At 36.3% G+C, this 22252-nt stretch overlaps 1 protein-coding gene across 2 annotated transcripts in view; it reads right to left on the reverse strand.

The window, feature by feature from the left end:
- Window positions 1-165: 165 nt before the first annotated feature.
- METAP2 (methionyl aminopeptidase 2) overlaps window positions 166-22252 on the reverse strand; it is a 30574-nt gene continuing 8487 nt past the window's right edge. The window contains exons 4-11 of one of the 2 annotated variants that reach the window (XM_079936882.1): window positions 20363-20465; window positions 10400-10561; window positions 9461-9642; window positions 8286-8380; window positions 7949-8045; window positions 6563-6666; window positions 5943-6058; window positions 166-2547 (exon numbers count right to left, since the gene is read on the reverse strand). In XM_079936882.1, the coding sequence (XP_079793008.1) occupies window positions 2295-2547; window positions 5943-6058; window positions 6563-6666; window positions 7949-8045; window positions 8286-8380; window positions 9461-9642; window positions 10400-10561; window positions 20363-20465 (1112 nt within the window). In that variant the 3' untranslated portion in view covers window positions 166-2294. The remainder of the gene's footprint in view (window positions 2548-5942; window positions 6059-6562; window positions 6667-7948; window positions 8046-8285; window positions 8381-9460; window positions 9643-10399; window positions 10562-20362; window positions 20466-22252) is intronic. The other variant, XM_079936881.1, reaches the window with a different exon arrangement.

Consider the following 22252-nt stretch of genomic DNA (forward strand, 5'->3'; position numbering starts at 1 on the left):
CAAGGATTACTTTATACTTAAACTGCTACACCTTTTAGTAACTAATTTTAGTGGAACAGTTAAAAACAACTCTGGAAGCTGTGTTGTTTACAATGGTATAGTTGCTTGTTTCAGTACTTACTTCAATGTAAATACATACGAGAAAGTAGTAAGTGACTTAGCCCTTTACTTTTTAAATCCTTAAAACTAAAACCTATGGGGAGGCTCTGTGTTTCTGAAGTCGAGGAAGGGGGTACATGGGAACTCTGTACTTTATGCTCAGTTTTGCTACAAACCTAAAACTGATCTAAAAAAATGAAGGCTATTAAAATAACAAAACTAAAACCTAGTCAATGAACAGAAACTTAGATTTCTTACAGTACATCTCCTTGTGGACTTATACATTCTGCTAAGTTGATCTAACAAAAAACAACGTGTTTTGGTTGTAAAATAATTTACTAAAGGCACTATTGTTAAACATCAAGCTAATAATTTGTTACCAATAAGGTACATCATTGTAAACATGACAAAATGATTTCAAGAGATACATGGCTAGTAGGTGAACAATACAATTTTTAAGTAACAGCTTTCCTATTTACAAGATCATATCCCTTGCCATTCCGGGGCATGCAGTGATGCCACTGCTCCCAACTTGGGAAGGGAGCTTCAAGCTTATAATTGGTTTGAGATCACTACTGCTGAAGAGGTTTTACAAAGCTACAAATTCTTGACTCAATTCGAAAGTTCTTGGGTTTAGAAATCAAGATACTTTATACCTCCCACCAAAGCACATCAGAAAGGTATGGACTCAAAGCCCCAAAAGAGCTAGCTGGAGGGCGCAAGCCCTGTAACATGTCCAGGCGTGAACTGGTGAGCTCTGCTACTTGCACATCATCAGAGGAAATGGAGAGATTATTCAAAGGTAGCTATTGAACATTAGCACCATAATAAACATGGCTCATATAGCTAAAAACTAAACTGTTTATCCCACAAGATAACATTTATAGCTCTAATCTGAAAGAGCAACTTTTTAATGTATAATAAATGATTTAGTACAGAAGTCAGGTTTCTTAGGAGAAAAATGTTAAACAAAATACAAACTAAACAGCATCCCAGAGGCAATCTTATTGTGCTAAAGCATATACAAATTAAGGCTTTACCCTGGTACATAACAATTTTGAAATTACGTGGGAATATTCCCAACGAATCATTTACACGAAATTCAAGCAATCTGCTCAAGAACTGTGGGGCTCAGTTCAAACAAGTATTAGGCATCTCACATTTAACTTCTGCACTTAGCTGCTATGAGCATCATTGTAACCTCACTTCCTGAAATACTGCCCATGTTGTTATGAATTCAAGCCAGTACAGGGGCAGGGTGTTAAGAGAATTTGGTTCACTAATGAAAAAGCCTAAAAATTAACTAGAACAAGATCCAAACATGGGAAGTACTCCTGTTTTTATTTGTGTGGTTTTAAGCGCCCTTTTCACTTACTAAGCTGAATACATTTCTCAATAAATAACTACCACTGGACAAAGGATCTAAAGGTTGAGATTTTAGTAAATCAAGGTTTTAAGTTGGTACAATGTTCCTACTAATATGTTTTAATTAGATCTTTCCAATGTCAGGAGAAAAATGAGAGACGAGGACTAATATGGTCCTAAAAAGAAAATAAAGGTAAAATATGCCTAAAGCTGTATATTAATTTATGAAGATTCTCCTCCCACTTTATGCATGTATAGATCTTGTTTTAGCCACTACATCAGAAGAAAAGTTTCAGTGTGGAGGTCTACAATCCAGATAAAAGGCTCTACATTTTCCTACATTAAGCTAAACTATTTCCTGTACAGAATTATAACCACAGACATTGAAATATAGCTCTCAGATCTGAAAATGTCTTTATTTTTTAGAAAATGGATTCCAGGAAGGTTAAAAAGCAATACCAGAGGGTATAGGTGCAGAACTGGATGTAGTCATTCAAAGCATTCAATTAAGAATATGGCAATATAAATATCTGAAAAGCATCTCTTAGGTGTTTGAAACAAAATGTATTAGGTCATTCCTAATTAATTGGAGCTTTATAGCATTTCCTAGACAGAAGGAAAACAGTTAACAGTTCAAAGTCCTGAAAGCTTTTTCCTTGGTTAATTACATTAAATGGTTTGCCTTTGATCAAATTCCTTCCTTTTTAAACATGGATAAAAGTATTACATAGGTCCACTGTTAAAGACAACAGGTTGCAAATTAATTCTGGTATAATGTATTCCAACAAAGCTTAGAAAATAAAAGGTGTTGCGGTGGCTCTGGACTAAGTTTAATAGTCATCTCCTCTGCTGACAACTTCTTTACATGTTGGACGCAAAAGTATGGTATGTTCAAACTGTGCTGTATATGATCCTTTAATGTCACATAATGGTGGATATGGATCTACAATACCCAAGTCACACAGATTCTTCAGAGCCATCAAGTATTTACTTTCTCCCAAACGATCCAGCCATCTGCGGCAGAAGGCAAGGGTGCCAAAGTTTTCATTGATGACATTTAACAAGTGTTTTGTTCTTGGAAGCCTAAGACAAGAAAATCCAAGATTAATAGTTGGCTAAAAAGTTAGCAACTCACTTCCCTCATTAAAGAAAACTCAAACCAAAGCTATGACTTCACTTAGTAATTAAAGTTCAAAAAACTTTTTGCTGCCTCTTTCAACATTCAAAAACCAGAATGTATAACACCCAATTATAGATGGCAGATGAATAGGAGACCAGATGAAGGCTACCTTATATTTACGTGTCTATGCGTGTGTGTGTTAAATTCCAAGTACAGACTCATCAATAGTATGAAGGTGGGAATTTCCCTTTTGGGGGAAATTTCAGCAGTAAACTGAAAAACCTGAACAAAAAGTAGACACTTCAACCATCTCCGAAAAGTAAAAAAAAAAAAGTAAATAAAAATATAATATAGCAGAGGGAGGAACACTCCCAAATTCCTTCTACGAGGCCACCATCACCTTGATACCAAAACCAGACAAGGATGGCACAAAGAAAGAAAAATACAGGCCAATATCACTGATGAACATAGATGCAAAAATCCTCAACAAAATACTAGCAAACAGAATCCAACAGCACACTAAAAGGATCATACACCATGATCAAGTGGGGTTTATTCCACCAATGCAAGGATACTTCAATATACGCAAATCTATCAATGTGATAAACCATACTAACAAAATGAAGGAGAAACACCATATGATCATCTCAATAGATGCAGAGAAAGCTTTTGACAAAATTCAACACCCATTTATGATAAAAACCCTGCAGAAAGTAGGCATAGAGGGAACTTTCCTCAACATAATAAAGGCCATATATGACAAGCCCACAGCCAACATCATCCTCAATGGTGAAAAACTGAAAGCATTTCCACTAAGATCAGGAACAAGACAAGGTTGCCCACTCTCACCACTATTATTCAACATAATTTTGGAAGTTTTAGCCACAGCAATCAGAGAAGAAAAGGAAATAAAAGGAATCCAAATCGGAAAAGAAGAAGTAAAGCTGTCACTCTTTGCAGATGACATGATACTATACATAGAGAATCCTAAAGATGCTACCAGAAAACTACTAGAGCTAATCAATGAATTTGGTAAAGTAGCAGGATACAAAATTAATGCACAGAAATCTCTGGCATTCCTATATACTAATGATGAAAAATTTGAAAGTGAAATCAAGAAAACACTCCCATTTACCATTGCAACAAAAAGAATAAAATATCTAGGAATAAACCTACCTAAGGAGACAAAAGACCTGTATGCAGAAAATTATAAGACTCTGATGAAAGAAATTAAAGATGATACAAATAGATGGAGAGATATACCATGTTCGTGGATTGGAAGAATGAACATTGTGAAAATGACTCTACTACCCAAAGCAATCTATAGATTCAATGCAATCCCTATCAAACTACCACTGGAATTTTTCACAGAACTAGAACAAAAAATTTCACAATTTGTATGGAAACACAAAAGACCCCAAATAGCCAAAGCAATCTTGAGAACGAAAAACAGAGCTGGAGGAATCAGGCTCCCTGACTTCAGACTATACTACAAAGCTACAGTAATCAAGACAGTATGGTACTGGCACAAAAACAGAAATATAGATCAATGGAACAGTATAGAAAGCCCAGAGATAAACCCACGCACATATGGACACCTTATCTTTGATAAAGGTGGCAGGAATGTACAGTGGAGAAAGGACAGCCTCTTCAATAAGTGGTGCTGGGAAAACTGGACAGGTACATGTAAAAGTATGAGATTAGATCACTCCCTAACACCATACACAAAAATAAGTTCAAAATTGATTAAAGACCTAAATGTAAGGCCAGAAACTATCAAACTCTTAGAGGAAAACACAGGCAGAACACTCTATGACATAAATCACAGCAAGATCCTTTCTGACCCACCTGCTAGAGAAATGGAAATAAAAACAAAAATAAACAAATGGGACCTAATGAAACTTCAAAGCTTTTGCACAGCAAAGGAAACCATAAACAAGACCAAAAGACAACCCTCAGAATGGGAGAATATATTTGCAAATGAAGCAACTGACAAAGGATTAATCTCCAAAATATATAAGCAGCACATGCAGCTCAATAACAAAAAGCAAACAACCCAATCCAAAAATGGGCAGAAGACCTAAATAGACATTTCTCCAAAGAAGATATACAGACTGCCAACAAACACATGAAAGAATGCTCAACATCATTAATCATTAGAGAAATGCAAATCAAAACTAGAATGAGATATCATCTCACACCAGTCAGAATGGCCATCATCAAAAAATCTAGAAACAATAAATGCTGGAGAGTGTGTGGAGAAAAGGGAACACTCTTGCACTGCTGGTGGGAATGTGAATTGGTTCAACCACTATGGAGAACAGTATGGAGGTTCCTTAAAAAAGTACAAATAGAACTACCATACGACCCAGCAATCCCACTACTGGGCATATACCCTGAGAAAACCAAAATTCAAAAAGAGGCATGTACCAAAATGTTCACTGCAGCTCTATTTACAATAGCCCGGAGATGGAAACAACCTAAGTGCCCATCATCGGATGAATGGATAAAGAAGATGTGGCACATATATACAATGGAATATTACTCAGCCATAAAAAGAAACGAAATTGAGCTATTTGTAATGAGGTGGATAGACCTAGAGTCTGTCATACAGAGTGAAGTCAGTCAGAAAGAAAAAGACAAATACCGTATGCTAACACATATATATGGAATTTAAGAAAAAAAAAGTCATGAAGAACCTAGGGGTAAGACAGGAATAAAGACACAGACCTACCGGAGAACGGACTTGAGGATAAGGGGAGGGGGAAGGGTGAGCTGTGACAGGGCAAGAGAGAGGCATGGACATATACACACCAGCAAACGTAAGGTAGATAGCTAGTGGGAAGCAGCCGCATGGCACAGGGATATCGGCTCGGTGCTTTGTGACCACCTGGAGAGGTGGGATACGGAGGGAGACGCAAGAGGGAAGAGATATGGGAACATATGTATATGTATAACTGATTCACTTTGTTATAAAGCAGAAACTAATACACCGTTGCAAAGCAATTATACCCCAATAAAGATGTTAAAAAAAATAAAAATAAATAAAAAAATATAAAGTTTACCAATGGGAAAATACTAAGAACAAAAACCTAGGAATGCCAGCAAAATGATAATCTCTGAAATTATTACGCTTGTTGGAAACTGGATATGAAGTGAATACTTACATCATTCTCATCTCAGTTAAAATTTTTAACAGGACAATTTTTCTGCTGAATTGTAGAAATCCACAGAACTTATTTTTAGGCCATAGAACTGTGCATTTATGAATGTGCCACTGTGGATGTCCGTCACACTTTTTAAAATGCTATTAACTGGGAAGAGAAACTCATCAGTCATAAAAACTATAGTCTCTCACCTTATTGGCACGTGTCCAACATCAAAATTTTTCATGTAATGTGAACATTCCATATCATCATGAACCACGCCTTTTCCTGTGCTACCAAAAGTTTCAATGGCATATACTTCTCCTTCCTAAAAATATATATAAGGGTCAAGGGTAGAGAAGAAAAATTCAGAAATTCAGAACTAATTAAAATTCCCATCTCAACTTCAGGCTGAAGTAGTTCCATACCTGGCAGTCCTTATCTACCTTTTCCTGCTTTATCTCCTTAGCACTTTTGGTCTTTGTGTCATCTATTAAAATGTTAAGTTTTACATGAGCAGGGAATTTTGTTTGCTACTACTGAATACATTCCAGTGCCTACTAAAGAGACGGGCACCTACGAAATGCTCAGTAAATATTCACGAAGTGTTGAATGAACCTTTGACATGCCTCACTTCCACAGCTGACTGAGCCCCAGTCTGACCAGACACAATCTGCACACTCACACAGCCCAATTCCTGTCGGGGTGAGAATGGATGGCAAGTTAATTTTGCTCAACATACTATATACTCAACTACTACTAGCTTCATAGTTTGGTAGGAAAAAAAAAGTCAAAATGCTTCACAAAAGAACAGTGTTAATGGCATACATACCTCCATTCTTGTTGCCTCTCCTCCTTTCACAATGGGCACGGTTTTCCCAGCATGTATTCTATATGGTCCAATTGAATGGCCATTTAGATTACGGATTGGTTTCACTGGCATAACAGGAAAAAAAAAGTTATTCAGGGTCTCTAAAAGCACAAACAGGTATGGCTCTATTACATAACCCCACATTAAGATAATTAAATACAAACTGGAAAACTACTGGGATACTGCAATGTTACTGATTAAAAACTAGAAGGAGTAGGGAAAATGATGGGAAAAGAATAAACTATGTGATAAGGACATGATGGGTGGGGGTCCATCTAGGGAGTTATTGTTAATAAAAATACAGTCATAAAATATCATGTATATAAGCATTACAAACATGAAAAATATGTATTTTCATGGTTATGGACCAAAAGGTAATTTGAAAATGAGGATTCTGTGTCAAAATAATAGAAATAAAAAACCTTAAATTTTATTATTACATCAACATTTCAAATGTTAAAAAAGAAAATCTAAACAATCCCAAGGTCCTGGGATCACTGACAGAATAAACAAATTGTTGAATACATTCACACAATGGAACACTTACTCAACAATAAAAATGAAAAGCTACAGATACACTGACCTGAAATAAACCAAATGAGCAAAAGAAGGCACAATTATATACATACGGTGCAATTCCATACACACACACACACAGAGTTCAAAATTAAGCATAATTAAACTAATGTTTAGGGATGCATAACAGATGGTAAAGACAAAGAAAAGGAAATGCCAATCCTTAGTACTGAAGATAGTGGCTTATTAGAAGAAGGCTTCTGTAATGTAACTGAAAAGGGGTATATAGAATAGGGGGGGCTTCTGTAATGCTGGCAGTATTCTATTTGTCAAGAGGTAAGGTTAGGGCTTCCCTGGTGGCGCAGTGGTTGAGAGTCCGCCTGCCGAGGCAGGGGACGTGGGTTCGTGCCCCAGCCCGGGAAGATCCCACATGCCGCGGAGCGGCTGGGCCCGTGAGCCATGGCCGCTGAGCCTGCGCGTCCGGAGCCTGTGCTCCACAACTGGAGAGGCCACAACAGTGAGATGCCCACGTACCGCAAAAAAAAAAAAAAAAAAAAAAATCTAGCCTACATTTCAGCCATCCTGAAATAAATCCCCAGGTGTCTTCTTATCAGCTACCAGGGTAGATGACAACAATTCCCACCAGCTAGCTACCACAGAATTCCTACCATGAACAGGTCATTTCCCTTGTTTTTCCTCTTTATGTTCCCAATTCCCAAGAGATAAAGATGAAGCAGCTGATCTAAAGAAAGAACTCAACACTATCTTGCAAAATTATTTCTGCCAAGGTCACAGACATTTCAAAATAAGATGCATTTTTAGAGAACATACCTTGATATGTCTTCCCATCTATTTCAACTTCGTAGGATTCCATAACTTCTTGGATGGCCTCACCAACATCACATAGACGGACATCGATTCCAGCACACTAAAAACAGAATCATGTATACTCTGTTATTCAAAGTGCAGAATTTTACAGCAACTTAACTTCTTAATATCTTAAAATAAGGGACAAGCAGAAATGACTTCCTCTATAAAAGCCTTCCATACACTGTATTACAATAACCCACTTAAAACCCTAAGGGTGGTGGACCAGTCTTACATAACCCAAACAGGCTATAAAGTGCTCAAAATATGTTGAATGAAATGGCGCTTACAGTTCACATACCTTTATTCCAGTGTTAGTGGCATCTTTTACAGCTTTTAATAATGTATCATATTTGGGATTAAAAGTGACAGTAAAAGCGCAGTCAATAATCCTACCTGAAAGAGAAAATTTGTCTTTAAGTTTACTTATCAGCTAGTCAAATGATCTACTTTATAGTATCTACTCTATTAACCTTGCTAGTTAACAGAAACATAAAATGATGGGCTCAGGGGCTTTCCTGGTGGCACAGTGGTTGAGAGTCCGCCTGCCGACGCAGGGGACACAGGTTCGTGCCCCAGTCTGGGAAGATCCCACATGCCGCGGAGCAGCTAGGCCCGTGAGCCATGGCCGCTGAGCCTGCGCATCCAGAGCCTGTGCTCCGTAACGGGAGAGGCCACAACAGTGAGAGGCCCGCGTACCGCAAAAAAAAAAAGAAAAAAAAAAAAAAGATGGGCTCAAATGAAGGCAGCACATCAAGTACCCAGACAGCAATCGTAATCAAAGGGGAAAAAAGTGTAAATAAGTTATACAAAGGTTTTGAAACGAAAAAATTAATTCCAGGGTTGGTATATACTACTTCAAGACAGCACCAATTCAATATTCACCCAGGCAGTTATAAAAAATATATAAACAGAAAACAAATCAAAGTGAGAAAAGCCTGGGGAACTAAGGAACAGCACGGTAGGCAGAGAAAATGTTTAGGTCCACAGGACACTAACCATCAGACTAGCTTCTCCAATTTAGTAAAACCTCAGGTAAGTATTTAAATCTAAGCTTTGCTTTCTCACCTGTTAAGTGAAAGTAAAAGGTACTTACCTAACAGGGTTTGGGAGAGAATATAGAAAAGTTAACCATTATATATAAAGGTTGGTAAACTCAAAGGTTCTAAGTAAATGCTTTTTGTTGTTATATGAATAAAAAATGTCTACAACAATGAACTGAATGAGATGTAAGATTCTATTTTTCATGCCTTGATACAATAGGTAATAAACCTCAATTACCCAACAGTTTTCACTGTACTCCACTAAGTAGGATGCTTTAAAGTAAATCTCAAAATCTACCTCAACATAGCTCTACTGAAAAGTGAGGCATCAAGAAGAAAACGTGAGAGTTCAGTATCTACAGCCCCACCCAACAGGGACAAGACTAGAGTTTTCAGGAGGAGGGTGGAGTGGGAATTATTTCTAACAACTCACCACTTATATGTGTTCCAAAGTCTATCTTACAGATGTCATCATACTGTAATACTGTTGTGTCACCAGCATTGGGAGTATAATGGGCAGCACAGTTATTCAGAGAACACCCAGTAGGAAATGCCAGGCCTGCATTTAATCCATTCTCTTTTATTAACTTCCGTGAACAGTCTTCCAACTTTTCACTTAAAAAAAAAAAGGAATTTGTTTACTTTTATGTTCCTACCCATATATACCTTACAGTTCATCAACTCCAAAAAGTTTACTAAAACTCTTAAATTACTTTCTGGGAGTGATCTGAGTACTTTCTGCATGTGACTAAATAATAGTCCTTTGACGTTATGAACACAGTAGGTTCATCTCTAAAAAATAAAGAGAATTTAATTCCACTAGAAATCTGGAGAAACAGAAAAACACGATCCACTTTCAACCTGATTTACCAGGAAATAAGACTCTTGACTTAGACTAATTTAAATGCTGATTACATTTTATTTTCTCAATGCTGCATGTTTTGAATATTCTTGGGATCAGAGTATTAAGTTGCCCTATAGCTTATTATTTCTCAAGGGGAAAGCTGGAGAAATAATTACTTTTATTGATTTCTTCATTGCATTATAAATGTTTTGTGTCCCAGAATTTTAATTTAATACGATTTACTGGATAGCAAAGTAACAGATTTCCAAACAGAAAATAAGAATCAGTAATGTGTACATTTGTACACATGAGAGTACATGAGTACAAAATAGGGTGAATGAAGTTGCAAATGTCCTCTTATGGTTTCCTCATTACATCGACACTACAAGAATTTAGAAGGTATTTCTAGAACCTTCACTTAAAGTTTTTTGGCAAAGCATTATATAATGAAAGCCATACATTACAATTGGAGAGTTAGCTCTAAACAATTTCTTTTATCATGTTCTTACAAAAACATATCCCTTTTACCAGATTTCTATCATTGTCATCCCAGGCTTGATCCAGCTCATGACATATTTTCTAACTTGTCGATGTGCTTCTGCAGCTTCTCGAAAATCGTTCCAAATCTCTTCACTAGCTTGATCTAATGCTTTCTTTTCTTCACTTGTAGTTCTCCAAGCAGCTGTTCGCCTTTATAGTATGCATAGTATAGCATTAGTCATTTAATAAACAGCAAAATAAGCATAACAGCTGAGAGATAAAAATACACTATTTTGGACAAAAAAATTACATACTCAGTTTCTTTTATTAAAAGTCGGCAAAGTTTCTGAAATACAAGTACCCACACAGGTACAACCAAACCTAATCAAGTTAAACCTTTTGTAAGACTCTTAGAAAAAAAACAATCCTCAAGTGAGATTTTATTCACAGTCAGAGGGACTAATAGCCTACACCACATAAAATAACACAAAAGTAGAGAACCAGAAAAATCAGAAAAGAGTCCTAGAAACAAAGCAGAGGGGAGGAAAAAAAGTCATCCTTCTCCTTGAGGTAATATAAATTTTAAGGATGCACCAAATATTAACATTTAACTTCACCAACAGGGCAAGTACTAATCCAAAGACTTGACCTGGCAACCTGCATATACCTTTCTCAAAACATAAAATATTATGTGCTTTCACAGGATTTTTCTAATTGTATATATATTAGAGGTAATCTTCCTTGAAGGAGATGGCTCATATTTTAAAACTGCCAAGGATAACAAAGATTTTTATATTCAGTATTTGCAAATGAGAAGATCTACTAAGTCCCTTTTTAAGCAGTACATTTCAAAAATAATGACTGGGGCTTCCCTGGTGGCGCAGTAGTTGAGAGTCCGCCTGCCGATGCAGGGGACACGGGTTCGTGCCCCGGTCCGGGAAGATCCCACATGCCGCGGAGCGGCTGGGCCCGTGAGCCATGGCCACTGAGCCTGCGCGTCCGGAGCCTGTGCTCCGCAACGGGAGAGGCCACAGCACTGAGAGGCCCACGTACCGCCAAAAAAAAAAAAAAAAAAAAAATAATAACTGCTTCAAGTGAAAATCTTTTTTGAAGTTATAGCTTTCACAGATTCTTAAGCAATACTGAATACAGAATTCACAAGTCAGTGATCACGGAAGTATAAATTACACTTAGTATAAAAGTGATGCCTTCAAGAAATAACTCTCATTTGCCTTAAAGACAGTGGTCAGCAAACTACAGCCTGCAGGCAAATCCAGCCTGGCACTTGTTTTGTAAATAAAATTTTTTTGCAACAGGACTTCCCTGGTGGCACAGTGGTTACGAATCCACCTGCCAGGCTTCCCTGATGGCGCAGTGGTTAAGAATCCACCTGCCAATGCAGGGGACTCGGGCTCCAGCCCTGATCCGGGAAGATCCCACATGCTGCAGAACAACTTTAGCCTGTGCGCCACAACTACTGAGCCTGCGCTCTAGAGCCCACGAGCCACAACTACTGAAGCTCGCGTACCTACAGCCCGTGCTCTGCAACAGGAGAAGCCACCGCAATGAGAAGCCTGCACAGTGCAAGGAAGAGTAACCCCTGCTCGCCACAACCAGAGAAAGCCCACACACAGCAACGAAGACCCAACACAGCCAAAAATAAATAAAATAAAATTAATTAATTAATTAAACAAAAAAAGAATCCGCCTGCCAATGCAGGGGACAGGGGTTCAATCCCTGGTCCAGGAAGATCCCACATGCCGTGCAGCAGCTAAGCCCGTGAGCCACATCTACTGAGCCCACGTGCCACAACTACTGAAGCCCGCACACCTAGAGCCCATGCTCCACAACAAGAGAAGCCACCGCAATAAGAAGCCCGTGCACCGCAACAAAAACTAGCCCCCACTCGTTGCAACCAGATAAAACCTGTGCGCAGCAACGAAAACCCAATGCAACCAAAAATAAATAAACAAAAATAAAACTAAAAAATAAAAAGTCAAAAACAATTTTTTTTGCAACATAGCTATGCTCATTCATTTATATACCATCTATACCTACTTTCATGCTACAACAGCAGAAGTGAATTAATATTCAAGACCTGAAATATTTACAATATGACCCTCTATAAAAAAGAGTTTACCCAACTGCTTTAAACTACAGCCCCCTAAGTTAATGCCCCAAAATGCTTTCAGAGTTTCTCTGCGTGTCAGCATCAAGTTCATCATTATTACTTCTTATTGCAGCAGCTACCTGTGCCAACATCTACTTCCTCTGATTTGCTACAAAGGCCCAAAGGAGCTGTCCTATGTGAAATTGGGGGTATTTAAGAGTCACAGAGGCTTCTATAGCTTATTTACTGTTTAGAAATATATTTTGGATCTATCTACTGCTGTTATTAGAAAACTGAAATATTATCAGTTTAAGGTCAATTTTAAACCCCTTACATACTTAAATGTGTTATCAATTACTTTTATAGGAATAGTAAAAACTAAGAGGCAACTTGTAATCAAAGTATTCAAACAAACACCCTCAGAGCAGAAAATAACAGGATAAGATCCTTTAAAAAGTATATTCCAGGGCTTCCCTGGTGGTGCAGTGGTTGAGAGTCCGCCTGCCGATGCAGGGGACACGGGTTCGTGCCCCGGTCCAGGAAGATCCCACATGCCGTGGAGCGGCTGGGCCCGTGAGCCATGGCCGCTGAGCCTGCGCGTCCGGAGCCTGTGCTCCGCAACGGGAGAGGCCACAACAGTGAGAGGCCCACATACAGAAAAAAAAAAAGAAAGAAAAAAAAAAAAAAGTATATTCTAAAGATGTGACTCAACCTTTTTCAGCTGCAGTACACTTATAGTTGCTCGCTCCATGCTCGGACAGACAAGCCATAATCTCCTGACCTCTAGTTGTAACTCTAGCCCTGTCTCTCCCAAAAGTCCAAAAATCTTTCCTGAAAACCAGGAATCCAAACATTCTAAGAATAAATCATCTTAGGCACAAGAGTACTAGCTTTATTCTCAGATCAACCTTTAAGCAAAATAAATCACAATTCTTCATCTTTTACATGGTCCATAATCCTGGCACATATACCTACAGCCACACTGACAGTAAAGTCTGAAAGCACCTTCTGCTTCAAAAGCCAAAGATTTCTGTGGAAAGTAAAAATACCAGCTAATATTTACTCTAGGGTAGTAAGATAAAAGACTATGTCCACAGGGAACTGATGGATATTATGCATGTAGGGATGTGAAAAGGGAATTGGTCATTATCAATTCCCATTTCTTCTCCTCAGTCTAAACCTTAAGATTCTTCAAATCGACTTCTTATAGGTTAAAACATAAATGTAGGGCTTCCCTGGTGGTGCAGTGGTTGGGAGTCCGCCTGCCAATGCAGGGTACACGGGTTCGTGCCCCGGTCCGGGAAGATCCCACATGCCGCGGAGCGGCTAGGCCCATGAGCCATGGCTGCTGAGCCTGCGCGTCCAGAGCCTCTGCTACGCAGCGGGAGAGGCCACAACAGTGAAAGGCCCGCGAACCCAAAAAAAAAAAAAAAAAAAAAAAAAAACCATAAGTGTAATTAAATTTCAAATGCTATTTGACATTTTAGAATCAGAACATAATAAAGATCCCCAATACTAAAATCAATAGATCTCATGACTATCTTACACTCCTGAAGGTTGAATGGCTCTTTTTTTTTTTTGGCCTCAGGGTGGCATGTGGGATCTTAGTTCCCTGACCAGGGATCGAATCCACACCCCCTGCAGTGGAAGCAGGGAGTCTTAACCATTGGACTGCCAGGAAAGTCCCTGGCTAACTCTTAGAAGCAGTGGATTCTTCAAAAGATTATGGAATGTTCTGCATTGTTAGTAAAGAACTATCAATCAACTGAATTAAATAAATTATTTTGCTAAGTCTTGAGTTCAAGTTGAAAATCATTAGTGATATTCGAGAGCTTACTGTCAGGGTCTTTAATTATAATTACAGGCCCAAATGAAAGATTTTGAAGGAGTCTTCCCTTTACCTAAATTTGAATTTTTGACAGTCTATTTAACAAAAATTTATAAATAAGATGAAAAAAATCATTCTAAGTCATACCAATTATTCCAAAAGGCAGTTAAACTGAGAGTCAGGTGAGGCATGCTTTAAAAAAAAATTATGTCTGCAAAACAAAACTATCAAAACAACTGCTTAAAAAAGAATCTTTATAGGAAGTGTTTATAGAATATATAGGGACTTCCTTGGTGGTCCAGTGGTGAAGAATCCACCTTCCAACGCAAGGGACATGGGTTCGATCCCTGGTCAGGGAACTAAGATCCCACATGCTGTGGGGCAACTAAGCGCACACGCTATACTAGAGTGCCCACGTGCCGTAATGAAGAGCCTGCACGCCACAATGAAAGATCCCATGTGCCACAACTAAGACCCAATGCAGCCAAAAGTAAATAATTAAATATTTTAAAATAATAATAATATAGAGTATGTAAATTCTTTGCAACTCTTTGATATTTCTGAGTCTTTTTAATATTTCGTCTTTACTGATGGATGTATTAAAAGCAGGAAAATATAAGTAAAATCAAAAGATACAAAGGTATCTATTAATTTCTAATAGTCATAAATGTTTCTGAACTCATTGCACAGATAACTTAAAAGTGATTATAAGCGCATTCCTAAAGCACTATATGACACATTTACAAAAACCATTTAAAATGCATACCTATAAAAAAAATACATATCTTTAGCCCAGAAATAATTAAGAATGAGGCAGATATGACACCAATTCCTTCCTCTGGAAACTGGTATTTAAAGAGAAAAAAAAGGGAACTCCCTGGCGGTCCAGGGTTTAGGACTCTGGGCTCTCACTGCCAAAGGCCTGGGTCCAATCCCTGATTGGTGAACTAAGATCCCACAAGCCACGAAGCACGGCCCAAAAAAGAAAAAAAGAGAGAGAGAGAGAAAGCATGTTTAACTGCCTATAAGAAAAAATTATAGTTGATCCCCAGCTGGTAAAGGAAAATTCTTATAGAATAATGTCAGCAAATAAATGTAGAAGGCATGACAGAATTAGAAATTCACCATTATTAAGTCCTCACAAAATAACTGATAAAGCAAGGATCATCAATGGATATTAAAATAATTAAGTGAAAGGTTGTTAAAAAAAGGATTTTCCAACAGTACCAAAGTATCCCACAGATTACCTGGAAACTGCAAAAAGAACAAAGTACCTTTAAAAAAGAAACAGCTGGCTGTCACCACATTAACCAAGTGATCAAATACAGTAAAATAGTAGACAGTAAACAGTGGTTTTAAATCACAGGCAGAATTAAGGAAATTTTTACTTTCTTCTTTTTGCTTATCTGTGTTTCCTAACTGTCCTATAATGAACATGTATTGCTTGTAAAATTAACAAGTATCTCAAAAAATTGCCTACTGAATTTAGAAATATATATCAAGAATTTCAAAATAATTCTTTGTTCTATTTCTAGAGATCTAGAAAAAAGGAAAAATCAGATTCAATTAACATACCAAGATGTTCATCACAGAAATTTTTCTAGTGGCAAAAAATTGAAAACAGTACTAATGTTCAAAAATAGGGTAATAGCTAATAAAGTTATGCTAGATACAGAACAGCATTATAGCTATTAAAATTGGTTTCAAAAAATTTTAATGACACAGGAAATGCAAACAGAATGTTAAATTTTTTTAAAGAGCAACAACCATCCTAGTAAAAACTGATTAAAAAAATCATGGATTTCCACACGTAAGGAAGATGTTCCTAAGGAATGAGATATTTACATTCTCAAAATAATTTCCCACAAATTACTAATTACAAGAGGAAAAACAATAACGATATAATAGAGAAACTGGTTAATACCTTATCCAAGTGAAAGAAATTGACATCATGTGCCTTAATATTTGACAACCCTGAAAAGGACACAATATCTACTTATCTAGTAACCCACCCCAAAATGCACAACCTACTCTCAAATACTTCAGAAAAACAGTATGTGTACAGATTCACCAATATAACATTTTTCCACATTTGCCTTCTATCTTTCTATCTCCCAAGGAGAAAATGGAGTGTTATTTGTATATTATACATAATATAAGTGTCATATTCCATTGAGATAAAGAACGATAAAGCAAATGTGACAAAATGTTAAAGATACCCTGAGAAAGGTATGCAGGAGTTCTGTGTACTAGTCTCACAGAATGGAATTACTTCTGTTAAGTATGAAATTACTTCAAAATAAAAAGTTAATAAAAAGTTAACATAATGTACTCAACCTGGGTGGCAGTTACACAGGTAAGTTCTATGTAATAATTCATGTAATTTTCAATCAAGGAAGGCAAGATACAAAACTATATTTAATACTTTACCAAATCCGTAAGAATACTGATTGTAATCTATTTGCAAGTAGTCAAAACTGATTATATGAATCTCAAAAAAATTGAGATTTATTAAAGAACAAACATAACAACAGTATCTTAATTTCTTTTGTATTTCTCCAGGACAGCACACAACATTGCTTTCAATATTTAAGAAAAGTATTATCCCAAGAGATATTATAATATATAATTAATATCTTCCTGTATTGTTTCAAAAATGGAACTTATTCCACCTATACAATGTTCAGTTTGCATTAGAAAATGATAGCAAAAAGGAAAACGTAGTTTCTAAGATTTACAAAATCTCAATTATTTTTTCTTGTATTAAACATTACTTCAAGTATTCCACCATATTCATGTTGTTAAAAATATTAACAATGGGGCTTCCCTGGTGGCACAGTGGTTGAGAGTCCGCCTGCCGATGCAGGGGACATGGGTTCGTGCCCCGGTCCGGGAGGATCCCACATGCCGCGGAGCGGCTGGGCCCGTGGGCCATGGCTGCTGGGCCTGCACGTCCGGAGCCTGTGCTCCACAACGGGAGAGGCCACAACAGTGAGAGGCCCACGTATGGCAAAAAAAAAAAAAAAAAAAAGTTAAAAAAATATATATATTAACAAGTATAGGAAATCTATGGCTTTCTTCCCCTTTAGCAATAAGAAAACAGAAATGGAAATGGGAATAAAAATACCTCGTTCACATCAGTAACAAAACAATAGAACACTTAAGAACAAACTTAACAAAAAAGGGACAGGACCTACATTTAAAAAAAAATCAGAATAAGGTGGAAAATATACGACGACAATGGAGAAGTCAATGTGATACAACTGTCAGTTTTCTGAAACATACATAAATATGATGTGACTCCAATAAGAAAGGCATTTTTCTGTGGATATGTGTATTAAAACTAAAAATATGACCAAAAGTATCTGAGAAAAATAAAAAAAGAACTGTTTGGTTGGGTTGTGTGGCAGAGAAGAAACAACTGATTTATCAAACTATCAAAATAAACAGTACTAGTATAGAAATAGACAAATAGATGAGTGGAACAGAATAAATAATACAGAAATTGGTTCCATTATATAAGGTAACAGAGTTCCATTATATAAGAATAGTATATGGCAAAAGTGGTCATTCAATTAAATAGAATGAACTACTTAAGAAACAATTCTAGCACAACTAGCTATCCATTTGAAAGAAAGTAAAATTAGCACCCCCAACCTTAGACAAAAAATTCTAGACCAATTAAAGATGTAATAAAACAAAAAATAAGAGTTTGAGAAAACAGAAGAGACTGCTAGGAACCCAGAAGTACAAAATATGAATATATACTGTTATATAAAATCTTTAAATGTCCATCAACAGAAAAATGGATAAAGAATATGTGGTACATATATACAACGGAACATTACTCAGCCATAGAAAGGAACGAAATTCGCTCATTTGTAGAGACATGAATGGACCTAGAGACTGTCATACAGAGTGAAGTAAGTCAGAAAAACAAATATTGTATATTAACACATATATGTGGAATCTAGAAAAATGGTACAGATGAACCGGTTTGCAGGGCCGAAACAGAGACACAGATGTAGAGAACAAATGTATGGACACCAAGGAGGGAAAGTGGCAGGTGGGGGTGGGATGAATTGGGATATTGGGATTGACATGTATACACTAATATGTATAAATAGATAACTAATAAGAACCTGCTATATATAGCACAGGGAACTCTACTTCACTTCGCTGTACAGCAGAAACTAACACAACATTGTAAAACAACTATACCCCAATAAAAAATAAAATAAAAGTATAATCTTTAAACTTCTGCAAGAGCAAAAGAATAAAGCCAATAATCAAAAGATGCTCAAAAATCACTAGCAATCTGGGAATCATAAAGTATTAATATATTCTTTGATTCAGCAATCCCACTCCTGGAGAACTATCACATAATAAAACTGCCAGCACATAAGGAGATATATATGTGTATTCCCAGACACATATATGTATTTATACATATATATGTATATACTTAAGAGAGATCTTTATTGCAAATGCTTTATAACAGCAAAAAAAACAACTGGAGGCAAAGTGAATGCTCATCAATTACAAAATGGTGGAATAAAGTACGGTATATTCATGCCACAGATTATGAAGCCATTCAAAAGAATAACAGAGCTATTCTGATTAACTTAGAGGGACTTCCAAGATGCAGCCCTGATGAGAAAGGCATGGAGGAGGAAAGTGCGCCTACGATTCTGTTTTTGTAAACAAATAATGACCAAAACACTCTCCTTACACAAACAGAGATAGATGTACACATACACGAGCATAAAACATATGGAAGGCTACCTGCTAGGTGGTTACATGGGTCGGGAAGGAAGAGGAAACAAGCAAAAAAACAAAAGATTATATTAAAAAATAAGTGTCATCACATCATATGTACTATGAAAATTTATGTAATTAATATAAAACTGCATGTTTGTAACACTTTAAAAATAAATGTTTTAAGACAGGGATAGTGACTGATGTATTCAAATTCAAACAAAAGATGCCCATGCCATAAAATATAACATCATGTTCCTTTCTAAGTTTAAAGAAAAACAACGATGTCTTTACAAGTCAAAGAAATAGTGCTACAGTAGAAGCTTTCTTAACCAACTATTGCAACCACTGGATTAACCAATGCTCCTGATCCCTCTGTAAACCATACAGACCAATGCCCACTGTAGTCTGAATACTAGTGGCTAGGTTCCTGTTTTGAATAATAATAATAATAGCAGCTAACACTTAACCTAATGCTTACTATGTGTCTATCACTCTTCTAAATGCTTTACATATATTATTCCTCACAACAACCCTATGAAGAGCTCATTTTATGGATGAGGAAATGAAAGCACAGACATGATAAATTACTTGCCCAAGTCACAAAGCTAATAAGTGTTAGAACTGGGATTCAAATGCAGAGAGTTAGGTCCCAGCTTCCAGGCTCTTAACTAGTCTACATAATGCCACTTCAAGTGTCTGCTAACCAAATAAAATGCATTCTTTCAGAACACTTCCAAGAATCAGGTTATCTGTGCCCAAACCTGTGTAAGTCATCTGTACTTGTTATTGTAATTATGTAGTTTAATTATACATTACATAAAAAGAATTGTTTCTATGAAAACTAAATTGACTACTCAGAGGAGTTTCAATAAAGGCAAGTCGTCAAAAAATACTTCTGTCAAATGGAACTGTAAATGATTTCAGGAAAAAAAACAATGTAGGTATAGGCATCAGCCGCAGATTACTTAGTTCTTACTGTTCACAGAAACTCAAAATGGAACAGACCAGACAATGCATTATGGATTCAGCCCATGGAAAAAAAAAAAAGTGGAGTTCAATGCAATCCATGCTCAAAGATCAAGAATGATGAAAAACAAATGTTTGTTTTAAGTTAACTTTTATCAATAAAGATTAACCAACTACTGGTCCCAATCATTTTGGATAAGAGGGCTTCTACTGTATCTTCTCTGCAACAAATTCATAAGCTTTTTTATTAAGGTAGTGGAGCAAAGTCCTAAGAAAAATCAAATCTGCTTTATTGCTAAACTACAACTTTCAAAAGTCAAACTGGAAGTTATTTTATGATCCTTACCCATCTTGTGTGGGTGGGTACTCGCATTCTTGTCCTTTGGGAAATACACCATTAGGATACAGGTCACATATTGGAACTGAGGGAGGGTCTGTTTGAACTTTTGCTGTGAGATACAAATAAAGCATTAACTTCTGTAGTTAAAAACAAAATTAAGCAGTTAGCATTAGTTTTTCTCAGTTCCTAATTGTTATTATATGTCCTGACTTTAAGGAACCTCCCTGGTATCAATTTACAGTTCAAAACAGAAGATACTTCACCACAATAGCCACCTCCTGATTTATAATTAATTACTTGGGAATAAAAATATTCAACTCCTCAGAACTCCATTATGTATTTAAACAGTATATGCCTTGGCACAAAGAACACTTCTAATGTTTTTGTCTTCATTTACTATACTGGAAATGGAATAGCATACAGAGGCTGGCTTTCGCAAATAAAAATCAAAGAAGCAACAAGAAAATAAAAAAGAAATCCTATAGCGATAAAGTAAAAATATAAAGCTATTATGTTTAATAAAATAGGTAAAAAACTTATTCCAAGGGTATATTATGTATAAAAGTTAGTATACATAGTATGTATATTATGTATACATACATACTTAGTATGTTAGTATGTATACATACCCCAGGGCTAAAAGACTTTAGGTAGCCATATACAAATTTCCAGATACTTGAAAAAAGTTACAGTACTTAGCATGTTTTTTTTTTTTTAGCATATGTTTTAAGGACACATTATTTCCCAAACTACATTCTAAGACACCAGTGTTCCAAAATGCTTTTTAAAAATATTTAGAGATGTGTCTTCTAAAAATCCGTTTAAATGCGTAAGAACTAGTTCTTATATAGTTCTTATTCTACAAAGAACTTTCTTTTAGTAACAAGTGCTGTATCCAAGGAATGTCAGGAGGTTACATAAGACTTAATTTATGCAATAATATATGACTTTCAATGTATACCTGCAGCATGTAACAACTACTGAGTTGAAGTGTGTGGTTTTCTTTTGATTTTAACCAGTCTTATGGGTTTTTATCTGAAATTTTAACACATATTTTAGATTTTTTTGTTCTGCAATGGGAAATAAAAGGATGCATATAAAGAAAAATTTGACAATTTACTGAGCCAAATCATTTATCTACAGAACCATTTTTTGGTTCCCTCTTTTAATCTGAATATTCAATATTTCACAAACACCCACCGTTTTCCTCTTTTTTATGTAATGCTTAGAAGTGTTCTACGGACAAATAAACTTGGGGAATGCTGTTTTAGGTTCCTCCGAAGAGGGAACGTTTAGAATTTGAAATCAAAAATGACCTTAGAGGTCATCTAATTTAGTTTCACACTGAAATCCAGGAATCCTCTAACACCCCTGACGGATGGCACTAAGTGCCTTACAGCGGAGGCAATCACTATTCCCAAGCTAAAATACATTCACTTGGGGAGAACTGTAACTGTTAGAAAGCTCTTCCAACACTAATTCCCTGTTACTTTCATCTGTTAGTTCTACTTAACTCTTTGCAGTTAAAAAAAATTTACTTTTCATTTCTACTGCTTCCTTCCTCTCTATGATGAGAAACCACTTTAAGGGATGCGGTTCTTAACACTTTCACTCATATTCATCAACCTTGTCAGTGATTCTTTTAAGTTGGTACTAGAATTGACTTCTATTAATAGTTCAAATAAGGTACAATTAGTATAATACACTGTTGATTCTAAAAATCCTACTGCTACTGAAAGGTTAAGATTCCTAGCTTTTTGGTTCTCACTGTATAAGCACTCAAAATCCTTAGGATTCTATCACCTTATACTAACTTTATATATGCTTATTTAAATTTCAGCTTGTTAATATTAGCCTATTGTCTCAGTTTTCTTTTGAAATCTTGATTTCTGTCAA

Source organism: Stenella coeruleoalba, assembly GCF_951394435.1.
Source record: "Stenella coeruleoalba genome assembly, chromosome: 11".
NCBI lineage: Eukaryota > Metazoa > Chordata > Mammalia > Artiodactyla > Delphinidae > Stenella > Stenella coeruleoalba.